The sequence below is a fragment of the Halyomorpha halys genome, unplaced genomic scaffold (assembly GCF_000696795.3).
Source record: "Halyomorpha halys isolate HHAL.00 unplaced genomic scaffold, Hhal_1.1 Scaffold315.1, whole genome shotgun sequence".
Classification (NCBI taxonomy): domain Eukaryota; kingdom Metazoa; phylum Arthropoda; class Insecta; order Hemiptera; family Pentatomidae; genus Halyomorpha; species Halyomorpha halys.
The window spans coordinates 171,348-185,308 of NW_027105587.1; the positions used below are offsets into that span (position 1 = coordinate 171,348).

The window sequence follows — 13,961 nt, forward strand, 5'->3', positions numbered from 1 at the left end:
ATCCATTCTAGCGTCGTGGCATGAAATTGCGCTGAAGAGACTTCTGGTAATGGTTGAATCACCTGCGGAGGTGGGTTGGCAGTTGCTAAAGCTTGGTTGACTGCAGCTTGAGGTTGGTTGTTTTGGTTCATATTCTCTAGGTTCAGAACTGCTTTTCTCATTTCTGTTCATTAATAGGTATTTGAGTGTAAGAAACCACACTCATCAACATGACTAGACACATTACATTTTGGAGGTTTTTTCACATTTTCCACCGCTCTGCGGCGCCAAAAACAAAAAATAAGATTGGAAAGTTTTGTTAAATTTAATTCTCTAATGAAACTTCACCAAGTTGATCAGGTGGTTAGTGGTAATAGACAAGACAGGACTGTATTCCCGTATAGCGGACGGGTAATAAGATACAATAATACGAAGAAACTAAATTGTACAAGAGCCGGGAAGAAAAAAAGGCAGTTATCTCACCCCAATTTTGTATTACTTTAATGAAAACTAGGTATAATTGATTGAGAATAATTACTAGTCTAAATTCATGAGTCTGCCAAGTATAGGTAGGGGGAATAAAAATTGGCGGCTGTTTCAAAACCTTAAAAAAACATTAATTTTTCATTCGGAGCACTATATCTTAAAAACTACCAACAACACTAGAAAATATAAGAGGACATTATAGCTAGTTAAATTGACTACAAAATTGTTAATTATGTTTATTTTTGTAGGAGTAGTAGTTTTTATGATATTTGACAAAATAAACTCACAAAATGTAAATTTCTAGTTGTTCGTATAAAATGTTGAAAAAATATATCTCTAGATCTATAAGACGCACATATGTCTGCCAACACTCAAAATAAAGGACATTTAACTTAATATAAAGTAGTGTATTATACTTATCTTCGTAGGGGCAGTAGTTTTTATGATATTCACATATGATTATAAATATGGCAAATGAAAATTTGTCCGAACAACTATAAATCAATATATTTTAGCGAACTAATCTATTACTCCTACGAAGATAAATATCATAAACTACTTTATAGCTCATTAAACTAGCTTTAATTTGAGTGCTAATAGACATCTGTTCGTCAAATGGTTTTTGAGATATAAATTTTTCAAAATAAATTAACTAACAACTAATCTTTTAGTAGATTTTTAAGAAATGTTGCTTTTTAAAAAGCTATATCTCGAAAACTATTTAACGTAAGTAACTCTATTTGGGTTCATGTTTTAGCATATTTGCTCTTCTTTAAATGACGTTCTCTTAGGTTTTCTTGTGTTGTTCCTACCTTTTAAGATATACAGCTCCGAATGAAAAATTAGTTTTTTTTATCACTTTGAAACAGTCGCCATTTTTTATTCCCCCTACCTATACTTGGCAGTATCCAATGGGTCTTAAACCCTCCGAAGTTACCAAATACTTTCACTTATTCTTGACTGTAATCAAACCTATATAAATCTATTTTTATATTATTTTACAAATAATATTATGTTATATTTTTCTGAATAATGATTAGTCGCATATCCACTGAATCGGATAATGCATATTATAAAAAAAAAGTCTTATTTTAAAATTTATACTCTCTTAGGTCTGCCCGTTCAGGAGCCAAATAACCCAAGACGTTTCACGGAATCAAAAACTCTTTTTTGCAACTAACTTTCCTGGTTGTCATATAAAAAATGGTTTTTAAATTTCAACTTTATGTCAAGAATACTGAATTTTCGGATATTGCAAATAAAATTTTAAAAAAGCCTAGAAGAGATTTAGGAAGGCATAGCATGCATAAATTTAGAAGTGTTTAATTTCAATAATTGTCTGGAAAATTTATTAACATTTTCCGGAAGACCCGGGCTTCTATAGTCCTAGGATGGAAATCTCCCCCCTCCCGAAACGAAATCCTTGCTATGGTAATAAGCAGAACTACAAGGAAATACCCCGAGTTTATTATGAATTAGATTTGTCACACCTGTCCTAAATATTTATGTTTCAGAGAATAAGTCACCTGTGGGCGAGGCTTGTTCAAACGTACTGTGTCATCAGATTTATCTTATCAGTGAAGATTAACTGTGTATGAGTGTTTCATGGTTTTAGTTTTGTGCACGATTTTAGTAAAACATTAACCCGCATCAAAATGTCGGCCGGGAAAAGTAAAATGATCATTGAATACATATTATTCTGTCTCAACGTCATTACATGGGTAAATGAAAAAAAACTTATTTATTTATTAGTTCAGCAAGTAATTATTTATTTTATTACGGATATTAACAGTATCCATTTATGCTCATTTTTGTATTTAGTAGTATTTTTAAAATAAGACGCTATCAATTTATTATTTTCGATATTTTAATTTTATCATGTACATATGTATCGTATAAATAGGTAATTGTTTAAATTTAATATATCAGTAATTGACTGGCGTCCATTATGCTTAATGGAGTTATCCATAAATACATATCACAATAATACATATACATATACAATAATACATATCATGTAATATTGCCATTTATTATTAAAGTTTTCAAATGACTTATATAGTTGAATAATCAAATGAAATTAACATCCACTAATAATCTGAAATAAATTAGAAGCTTGATTAAAACTGCAATTTAAAAAAAGTTTATAATTTAAATCGTATTGCTTTTATTATGTTTTACATTCTGTTGCTACTGTATAAGGTTTTGAATAAATTGTGAGGGTTATTTTCGTATTCTTCTTTAAGACCAACTTCTATTACAGGAGTTCAATGCTGTTGAAGTTTTTAGTCTCATCGTTTTCTGTTGGGTTGATCTGTAACATATGATTTATTTTTCATTATTAACATTAGACCAAAGCCAATTTTATAGTGCAAAGTTTCAAGAAAACATCCTGGGTGCTTCTATGTAAAACTTAATCTTTGTCTAATGTTCGTTCAAACAAACACATCTTTTAATCTGTACTCCAATTATTCTGAATGGCTAAGATATGTATGTATGTGTGTATATAGTTATAAACATGGATATGGTTTTTAAGAGCCTTTGAATACAATGTTACATATTGGAAAAATTATATGCTGCTTGGTCAGGCAACGGAGACATAAACTCGAAATGGACAACATTTCAGACTTAAAAGCAAAGAACAGCGTTAATTTATTCTGACATATGATATATGAACATGTGAGTAATATTAACATTGCCATCTTGATCAAAATAAAAAAATTGAAGTAAAATTTCTGCAGTCCACACTCTCATTAACGGACAACGGCGCAGCTAAAAGGAAGGTATTGTGTTCAGAAGCGTCTCCTAACCTGCTCTTAGACTTATAACAATTTGCGAGCAAAACGCTCAATCGATTTTCATGCTTGATTTTTTAAATTATCCAGCAAGATCTCGTGATTGTTTTGAAACAATTGTAGCTCAAAATACTGAAAAATTATTGGATTAAATGAGTTTATTCTTTCCGTCAACTGGACTACCGATTTTTATGTTTGATGTTTCAGATTAGACAGAAATATCCCGTTAGTGTTTTAGGACTCAAAATACAATATTCTTTTACATAAGCGAAATCGAGGGGAATATTTATATATCAATATTTTTTTTTGGTAAATAAGGATAAATAATTTCTTAAATGTTTTCATTTTTAATTTATTTATTTTTTCATATTTTAATTACTATATTTGTACTCATTTTTTAAAATTACAATTCAAACTGTTCATAAACATTTGAAAAAAAAAATCTATCATAACATGGCTCTTGTACATATAAACTATAGTGGGACGGATTGTAGATTGGAAATAATTCTAGAACCGATTTATTTCATTTCAATACTTATAAGAAATTACATTTAGTACTAAATTAATCAATAAAAATAAGCATAATATTAAAAAAAGTATATATATTATGAGACTTGAAAAAGTATAAAAATAAAACAAATATTATTTAATGAGTTATACTGAATAACTATAATATAAAATATAAGTTACAACGTTGTAACTGATGTATTAAAACAAAGAAATTTAATAAATAAGAGTTATTCACTACAACTCATTAAATACATGCAAACTCAACCAATAACGAAAATATAATATTCAAATGTTATTATTAAAATACAATTATAATACAACCATGATAGATGATTTAAAATAATTAAATTGATAAATTGTATATAAGTATAAATATATACAAGTATAAATATTGTATATAAGTATTGTAAGTATTGTATATAAGTATAAATATATTCAAATTTATACGAAACAGTTATAAAAAAATATATAAAGTAAGGAATAGTACAATTAAATTAATTATTATAAATAACTAAATTAATGTTAATTTTGAATATGAGTGGTTTGGGCCTATGTTAGACTCATCATCAGAATTTACCATCAATATATTATTACCAATATTTTGAAATTTTAACAATTAAAGTACACCTGTTGGTTGTAATTTCCTGGATTTTCAAGGTGTACAATTGTATAAAGTTAAAAGTGTCTTAGTGTATTCTTTCAAGCAAAATTCCCGTTTTAATTTACCCTAAAATTTCAAATAGCATGTTGTTCCGCTCAGCTTTCTTCTTGTATATTTACATAAGAATATACCATAATTTTTCTGTTTCAGAAAGATTTCTATCATTTTAAAAATATTTTTGTAATGGTAACCTCTAAATTGTGTTTTATTATAAATCCAGAACTTTTAGTTATGTTTTCTAATGAAAACAGGTTCACCGTATTTTTACATATGGTATTAGTAACTTCGTACTCTTGCCACATATTAAAATATTGTCTTTCGGTATGAAGGGACTCAGAAATGAAAAAAAAAACCGTACACCTAGATTAGCATATATTATTTGTTTTATGAATAAAATATTTCTCTATGCTATGAAATGTATTCTTTGACAAAATCTCGGCGGTAATCGGTGGTAGTTTTTAGTAATCATAAAAAATACCTTATCAATTATTCATACAAATAAAGTAGGGCACTCGTCATTAAATCTACATTTAAGAATCTAAACATTGATAAATATTTCCTTTCTGGATCTTCTTCTATTGCCAATAAATATATAAATTCACCAAGAACCAAATTGACTTATTGATTCAATTGCTTTAGCAATAAAGTTTATATGTGGGAACAAATTGAAACTGTATCGTAATGGATTAGCCGTGTTTAAAATTATTTTATTTTGTTCGAAGCTGATTTAAAGTAGTTAGTACCCTACCCATGTTTGATAGGTTCTTCTTTTCATAAAAACGGCATTTATAACTAATTATTTTGATGTTAACTACTTACTGTCTCTTACAATAAAGCTTTTTGAAAATAAAGTATAGCTTAAAATATTCAGGCCGAAAGAGGATTACTACGCCGAATTGTGGGAACCTTATTTTTTTTCTTATCACCCACTTCCTGGTAATTTCTGATATACGGTGGTCTATGTATCCGTCAATAGTTTAATTAATATCTGTAGGTTAGCACCCTATTCTAACCATGTTAGGAGGGACAAGTTTTCATTACGTGGGCCGCCTTGAAACAAAAGTTTACCCTCCAGGCCGGATTCGAACCGCGCCGCTGCAGTTTTTACAGCCGACACCTCAATCCTAGGCTGTAGATGGTCTGAATTGTGGTAACTGGACCTATTAGACATAATTCAGTTTATAGCATTGTTGCGAACAAGATTGTTCGTGTAAAGTTGTAGGGCTTAGTAACAAACGGATCCCTAAAATCTTATTAAACACTGAAATGAGGGGTAAGGAGTAGACTCTCGTAAGCGTGAGCATTGCGAAGACTAATCTTGCAGATTTGGGACGGGCATCTCTGGGCAGATGTTGATAGACAACGATTGATGGTATCGGCATTGAACCTTCCGGTTCGCATAGCATTTATTATCATTAACTATTTCTATCTATAGATAGGGCAATCCCTGTGGGGGACTTTCTAAAACTATTACTTGATAAATGGGAGGGGATGGAGGTTCGTGTATTTGTGTGTAATCACTCATCCGCTTTTTGAGAGGAATGACTCACATCAGCGGGATTTTCATATTAAAAAGTTAAAATAGCTCATATAAAGAGAATTTGAATCACTTGGAACACCCTTGAATGACTCGTAACTCGATGAGTCATACAAGAAAAATGCAAGTCCAATAAATTTATAAGATAACAAACCATAAACTGTTCCTACTGTTCCTTTGTGATCAGTATTATTTCAGCTCTCTTTGGAATTTCTTTTAAAAAGGAAATAGTAACTTTTTAAATTAGAATTAACGATGAAAAACAAATCATCTTAATTCTTAAGTATGAAGTTGTTATAAGTCAATAAAGATACAAAAATAAGTTAGACAACGATAATAATTTTAATATTTCAGTAGATACCTTATTTATGTATTTTTTTATATATGGAAAGCTTTTATACTATTGAGAAAAAAATTAGAAAAGATGCTGCAAGGTTCTAAATTTTTTTTTAGATTTTGTCCTGTCTTTTTAATTGGTATTACGAATCTGAGAGTTTTGAACCAATAAGGGACAAGGAATGTTACACTTACCAAATATTAAATACTTATTTTAACATCAAGACGACCTATCATAAAAAGATAAAGATATACCTATATAAATAAATGTATATTTAATTCTTCTATTTTATTTTTATATATGATTACTTTAAATATATTTCTTAAGTAATATTTAATAAATATTATAATATTTTTAAACTCTACTTCGAAAATATTCAATTTTTAACTTGTTGCTAATTTATCGTCGTGTCGAAACAAGTTTAATAAAACAAGTAGTTTATTTTATGGCATTTATTAATATTATTGCTAAAAGATACTGATAAAAAAAAAGTACAATTCTCATTTTCTATGACATTTTGAGAACTAGGCAAAATAAAAACAATGATATTTATCTTCTTAAAATACTATGTCATATTTCCGCGGCATAATTTATTTTATTTTTGATTTCACACTTGAACAATTAGTAGCAATCCCGTTTATGAGGGAATCCCCCACCCTTGCATAATCTTGAGATCTTATCGAAGGTTCAACAAAAAATGAAAACTTAAAATAGAAGTGATCTATCTATTATCAGATACATTTCCCTCAATGAAATTGTAATACTGTGTAGAACAAATCATTTTATTATTTCATTAAAATAATTGAACTTATATTTATTATAGCTCATAAACATACTATTATTGCAATATGATTAGTCAGTTCACTGACTTTAATGCATAGTAATCGTGTAATTTATTTTATAATTATTTCACCTATAAATAAAAGTAGTGTGTTCAAATCCCCGATGTGATTCCCTACGTTATAACGTTGAAGATCTATTAAGATTTCTTGTTCTAAATTTATTTTAACTTAGTGATCCTTACTTTTTATTTAATCATCTAATTAATGTTTAGTGAAAGTTTAACTTAATTTCAAAATTTTATTATTTATTTATTTTTTAACTACCTAAATCACTAGTTCTGCCTAATCTTGAATGTGATACTTCCTATAAAGAGCGAGAACTTTTGAACATGAAACATTATAATTGTAAGAAATTTCTTACGATTTTTATTAGCTCTGCAATTGTGCTTCACAAAATTTTCACTTACCAACTTGCTCCTTTTTTCAAATTAAATTTTTTCCCCATTAGAGGGTAATTGTTTGTTATGTTAGGTCTACCAATGTTGTTATTTTTTTACTTACTTTTCTCTCTTATTAAGATATATTATTTTTATCTATTTATTTTATCTTAATATTTTTTTTATTTATAACATTGTATATAGTGATTTTATGAGACTATACCTCCCACCCATGATCAATTGTTTAAAAAAAATAAGTAACTTATATTAAACATGTAAGGCCCACCAGGCCGATCTGGTATAAAATAATTTTAAAAACTTACGTTCCCAAGTTTTGTGTAGATTAGTGAGCTCGTGTTGAAGTTAATTGTGTAGTGGAGCAAGTTGTTTTGTGGTTTTCGAAAAAAAAAATCTGGAGACCAGGAAAGGTGAAAATTATGGACAAAACCTTTTTCTATTTATTATTGCTATAAAAATTCGTATTTTAGAGATTCTCAAAGTGGTAATAACAAAGTTAAAAGTTGTAATAGTTAAAAAAATTAAACGAAGCCGTCATGCATGCAAAAATTGGGCTTAGCTTTTCCCGATCGAATTGGATGTTTCAATTTTTTCCTTTTTTATCTTTTAGTTATTCACAAAATTCCGTATTTTTTTGTATTAGTACATTTTTTATTATTGCCAACAATAAGAACTGGTTATTTTTTTTAAAATAAACCGAATTAAAGGTACTTTAGAGTAAGAATTTTTGAAAATTTGGCATTTAAGCCCTATTGTACTATTTCAATGAGGATAAGACCTTTCTGGTATTAAAGAATACTTGAATTTCTTATTAATTCACCTAATTCATCCAAAATAGTTTGAGTCGTTTTGGAGGAAATGTGAAAACTCGACTCTATAAACTGGCACTTCCGGAAGGTCCATTTTATCGAAAAAGTTGCTGTCACATCCAAGGCATATACCCCCCCCCCCCCTTAGATATGTAATTTTAGTTCCAGGATTCTCTAAACGTGTATATCCGTTGAAAACTCGAATCCGAAATTTCGTGTGATCGAAATACTTTCCCTTATTATATATTCAATACATAGCTAAGTGAAAGTAAATGTCTGAATCCTAATATCACTACTACTGAATCACATATTAAAAGTTTGAACGAAGAAGTTAAACCATAAATCTATTTTCTACTATAAACGTAGATGATAATGATACAAGAAATAAAATTGACACATACATACAAAAAATACATAAACACAAGTTAAATAGTTTATCAATCCACAGTTGTCAAAATTAATTTTGCAGTACACATTTTATGTTATTCTATGTAACTTCATCGCTTAGAAGGCGATAAGAGTAACTCGAAAAAAAAAATTATAACAGAATTAGCAAAGATAAGGCGTATTGATATTGGGGTTTGTGCTAACTCGTGTTTTAAAAATTATTCTTTGTGTTCCCATGGAAACCCGTTGCTTTTTTTTTTTTTTTTTTTAATAATTCATACAATTTATCATTTGAAAGGTCAATTAATTGTCAACAGAGCTGAGCTAAATGAATACCTAAAGTAAACCATGGCTACCTCAGATATCCTGCCCTTCATATCCTAGTTGTTGGCAGATAAAACAAATAACTACATTAGTAATTCTTTTTTTACGATGATAGTAATTTAATTTAATAAAGCAAAAATGATTCATGACGTGATAGTTATTATAATCGTGTAATCAATTATTATGATTACTAGTCGGAATTCATAATCTTATGTAATGAATGGTTTTGTATGACTCGTAACTGTAAATAGTTGTTTTACTGACACAGTCATATGTAATAAATGATTTTTTATGACTCATGACATAAGTTAAACATTTCACTCACACACAGTAAGCACGTACACACTTAAATAACAAGTTTTAAAATTAATTTTCACAACCTACTTTCTCAATTTCTTTAAATTAATCTCAATTTATGTTATCTATTTTAAAATAAGGTGTTTCAAAAGACTTTAGATTTATTATTGGGGTTGTAAAAAATGGGGAATATTATTTATTTTTTTCTCAAATCATCCATTGAGGATCTCTATGGTCCCAGAGTGGGAATGTCAAATTATAACAATTTCGGTATCGTTACAATTTCAAGTAACTTTAATCTCTCTATAAAATAAAAATTATTCGAAACAGTATAGTTGACAACTCATAAAATTAACAGATTCCATTAGTTTATTTTTTAAATATTTCAAAATAATTGCAACCAATAACCGGCTATTAAACCTTCGTCAAGACTACAACATTGTTAAAGTATTGCTTCGCCTCTTTATGTGAAAATGTATTGAAGTAAATAGGTTAGATAAAAACTAGCAGAGTCGATAAAAGTTGAATATAATTATAAAAAGGCTCATTACATATAAACACATAACAAAGCGCCATGAAGGCAAGAGCTTGGTCAAAGGACTTAGTCCGTAGCGGGAAGGTAGGTTACAATCAGCAGTGTTGCCAGTGTCAACCGAATATTAAAAAACTTTAGACAACAACGCACAAATCTTTCAATGAATATAAATTGATAGATAAATGCAATAAAACAATTTATCTCAACAAAATGTACTATCTCAAGTGATTTAGTCTACATGCTAGGATGCAGCAGTGAAGTATTTCTTAAGGCTTGGACTGAATAGCATGATTTATTAGTGATGTAGCCTAAATTGGGGAAAATTTCAATGCTAATTTTTATCAGTAAAGCATTGTTATTATTATTTTTTTTTGGTATCCTTACATGATCTAATGGATTCATCAATATACGTTAACAAAGGATATCTATATTTATTAATGTTCTTTCACAAAATATCTATAAAACGACTTGTGTTTTCAATTATTTAAGTAACAATAAGCAGATATAACATCAGTAGCCAGAATAGTCAAGCTGACTAAGTTTAATTGGTGATTAAAGTGAAGCAGCATAGAGCATGGTCAGTACTTGGACGGGTGAACTGACTGATGACCAATCAGTGTACATTAATCAAGAATCGTATGGGGGTTTTCCAGGATCTCAAATAACCGCCTGGAACTTTTCTACGGATAGTCTGCTTCAGAAAAAGAAATATAGGTTCTCCAGCGCTGTGGCCGTTGTAGTTGATGGAGTTGAGACGTCACCTTAGTAACCCCATAATTGCAACGTTGCCGGTTCGATTCCAGCCTGGGTGGGTTGAGAATGATATCTCGACTCTCACCCACAGGTTTGAATCGTTCGGTTGCCTGTATAATATAATCTCCCTCCACGAAATGACCCTGTAGAGGAAAAAAAATACGTGGAGGTGTACAATTACTCCTCCAGATAAATATCAGTTAGAAGAAAACATTTCCTTCAATCTAAAACAGATCGGGATGTTCAAGGTCTGTAGTGCTACCGAAAACATTATATATAATGCACCTCTAGTAGCCGAGGAGCCATGGTGGTATTCCGTAATTTTTATTTAACATTTTTATTCTTAGTACATTACAGATGGTTATAAAATAATATTTGATAGTGTATTTATTCTGGATTTTCTCGTTAGGGATGGTCACCAGACTTTTTTTTTGAAAATTTTTTTTTATGTATTTATTCATATTTACTATAATTGAATTATATATTTTTTGTTTCAGCTCGTTTGTATTATCTTGATTGGAATATGCTTCTGGGTACGATTCGATCCGGAAATCACTGATTGGATAGAAAAACTACAAGTTAAACAATTTTACACTGGACTGTACATTCTCATTGTATGTGCTCTAGCTCACATAGCATCGGGTGTTTTAAGCTGCATGGGAACTTTTGCAGAAAGCAAGAAATTGCTAACGATGGTAAACAAATAATTTAAAATTATTGGAGTCGGTAGTATTTATTCTTAATTAATATAAGAAAACTAGAGAGCTCAATTATAAGTGAATAATGTTCTAGCATTTCCTCAGAATGCTATGTTCATTCATTGAAATGTTTACTACATGTGAGTTATATAAGAATATTAAAAATTATTTACTGAAATGTAACTGCTGTTTTTATAATTTATTTCGGGCGCCTTTAATGTTGAAATTGGTTCTTAAGCTTCTTGAGTATACCAACCACTCGTCTATTGTAGAAGAGCTATATGCTAAAAATACCACAAGTTAATGTGGTACATAACTATTATGTATTGAAGTGAAACTACTAATTGGTAACATTTCTGTATTGGAATGCCTCGAGGCCAATTTCTTTTTTGTTGCTTAGGATAATGATCAGGAGCTTAAGAGGAAGCACGGCTAGAAACGGAATGGAGTTTACTATGGAAGAATTGCCATTTAGTTCCAGAATTGTCATTCAGACAACGTATGAAACATTTAAGTCATTATGAATGATTTCATTTGTAAAAAAGTAAGGAGGATTGAGAATTTTGGTTTGTAAGGATTTGATGTGAGAGGAATTATATTGTTGATTAGAACCCCAAAGCTCAACTTAGACCTTAATATAGTCATGTGAACGAGCCTCTTATAATTAATTAAATGCTTGAGACCGCTTGTCTAATAGGTGCAGAGCCTTTTCTTGCCTTTTTATCTTGTAAGATTATTTTAAGTTAGTCGTTTGTCCAGATGTGTTTCTAGGTAGCTGGTCTATTCGACAGGGATAAGTAGAGTAATAAAAGATGCTGTAGTGCAGAAAGCTGTAGGTTTATGAGAAATTGTAACTTTGCGTGTAAATCAATAAAACCAATCCAATGGTTTAGTAGAAACCCAAAGCACAACTGAAGTCTAAATAGGGCTTATTAGAGTCATGTAAATGAGCATTTTGTAATTAATTAGCTTGGAACCGCTTGTCTAGTGTAGAGCCTTTTCCTGTCTTTTTAATCTTGTATGAGTATTCCAAGTTATTTGTATGCTTAGATGCAGTAGTGTTCCATAGAGGTCTATGACAAGGATAAGCGGAGTATCATAAAGGATACTGGAGACAGGACAGAACTATAGGTTTACGATAGAACGTAAAGGTAATTTGATGAATTAATTTGTATCCTCTAAGTTTGAGACCATTATTCAAGGGGTTTGTCATTGGAGAGTTTGGGATGCAATAAAGTAAAAGTTTTCGTCATTTATTGGTAGCATACATCTGTCATCGGCATGTGTGGTGAAAATAATGCTAGAAAGGGAATGAGATGTCACCTGTATAAACTGTGTAGGGGTTTCTACACGATCCTGGCTTTAGATTTTAGATACAGAAATAAAAAAATACTTCTATAAATATAAGTTAATGACTTTGGTCAATATCACGTTACTTTTTACTAAACTTAATTTCAACGATAGCTCAAAGAGTTACATTAAAATAAACTTATAATTATTTTTCAATCTCAGGAATAAGTTTTAAAAATGTCATTTAAGCTGTGATACCTCGTAAGTCCGAAAATAATTTGGAATCATTTAATTAATTAAATAATCAAAGCTTCTACGGATATTTCGAAATAAATCTCAAAATCAGAAAAAAATATATTGGTATCGTACAAAAAACATATTCAAGACTAGGTGTCTCTAGAATAATGTGATTTTTTAATAATATAAAAAACCTATTTTTTTTTTACTTTTCATGAGTTATCACAGCTAAAGCGACGATATACAAGTACGTATTTCAATAATTCTATCTCATAATTTATTTATTTTTCAGAATATAGTTGCCCAGCTTCTGCTCTTCATTCTGTGCCTAGCTGGTGCCGCCGTATTGATGGAAAATAGTTCATTCAAATCTTCAATCCACTACGCAATAAAAAATATTATGGTTGGTTTGATCCAGTTGTATCCATCTTACGAGCCAGCCAATAAAATTTTAGCCACCATACAGGAGAGTGTAAGTTATTTACTTATTAATAAATTCTGATATACATAATTATATGCAGTAACTATATTAAAATGATTTTTCTTTTTACTTTGCGACAGAAAATTATATTTATTGCGTTTTAAGATATCTGGTAAATTTTAGGTGTTTTAGGTTTTTTATAGTGAATAGAAGGTTCGTTACAATGTATAAATGTTAACTACTTTGAAATTAACTTCTTACTTGTAAACAACCAGATACTATAAACGGTTCTATATTCCTCTCTATCCAATATTCATCTAATCAATTGTCAAAAAAAAAATAATGAACAAAAGAAGAAGAAGATGAAGAGTTCTACAATACTTCATTAACGATTAATAATTATTTAATTTAGGGAAATCATCGTTAAAAATTTTAAACCAATTTTAATACCTTTGAAGTTAAGAAAGAGATTTTATAGGTGTCACACAAATTTCACTTGAATAAAAAAAATGTTTATTCTATGGTAACAGAATAATTAATTATCTGTCATAGGCGGATTCGAACCCTTATCCTTGGAGTTAGGAGCACAGTGAACACCACTGAACAACCCCCACTCAATATAATAAATAATGATAAATTAATATAAAATAAATAAATAAAACCTTTAA

At 29.5% G+C, this 13,961-nt stretch overlaps 1 protein-coding gene across 1 annotated transcript in view; it reads left to right on the plus strand.

The window, feature by feature from the left end:
- Window positions 1-1,979: 1,979 nt before the first annotated feature.
- Tsp2A (tetraspanin 2A) overlaps window positions 1,980-13,961 on the plus strand; it is a gene marked incomplete at its 5' end in the record, with an annotated part of 15,029 nt that continues 3,047 nt past the window's right edge. The window contains 3 exon segments of the mRNA XM_014421371.2: window positions 1,980-2,186; window positions 11,145-11,342; window positions 13,165-13,344. Of these exon segments, the coding sequence (XP_014276857.1) occupies window positions 2,121-2,186; window positions 11,145-11,342; window positions 13,165-13,344 (444 nt within the window).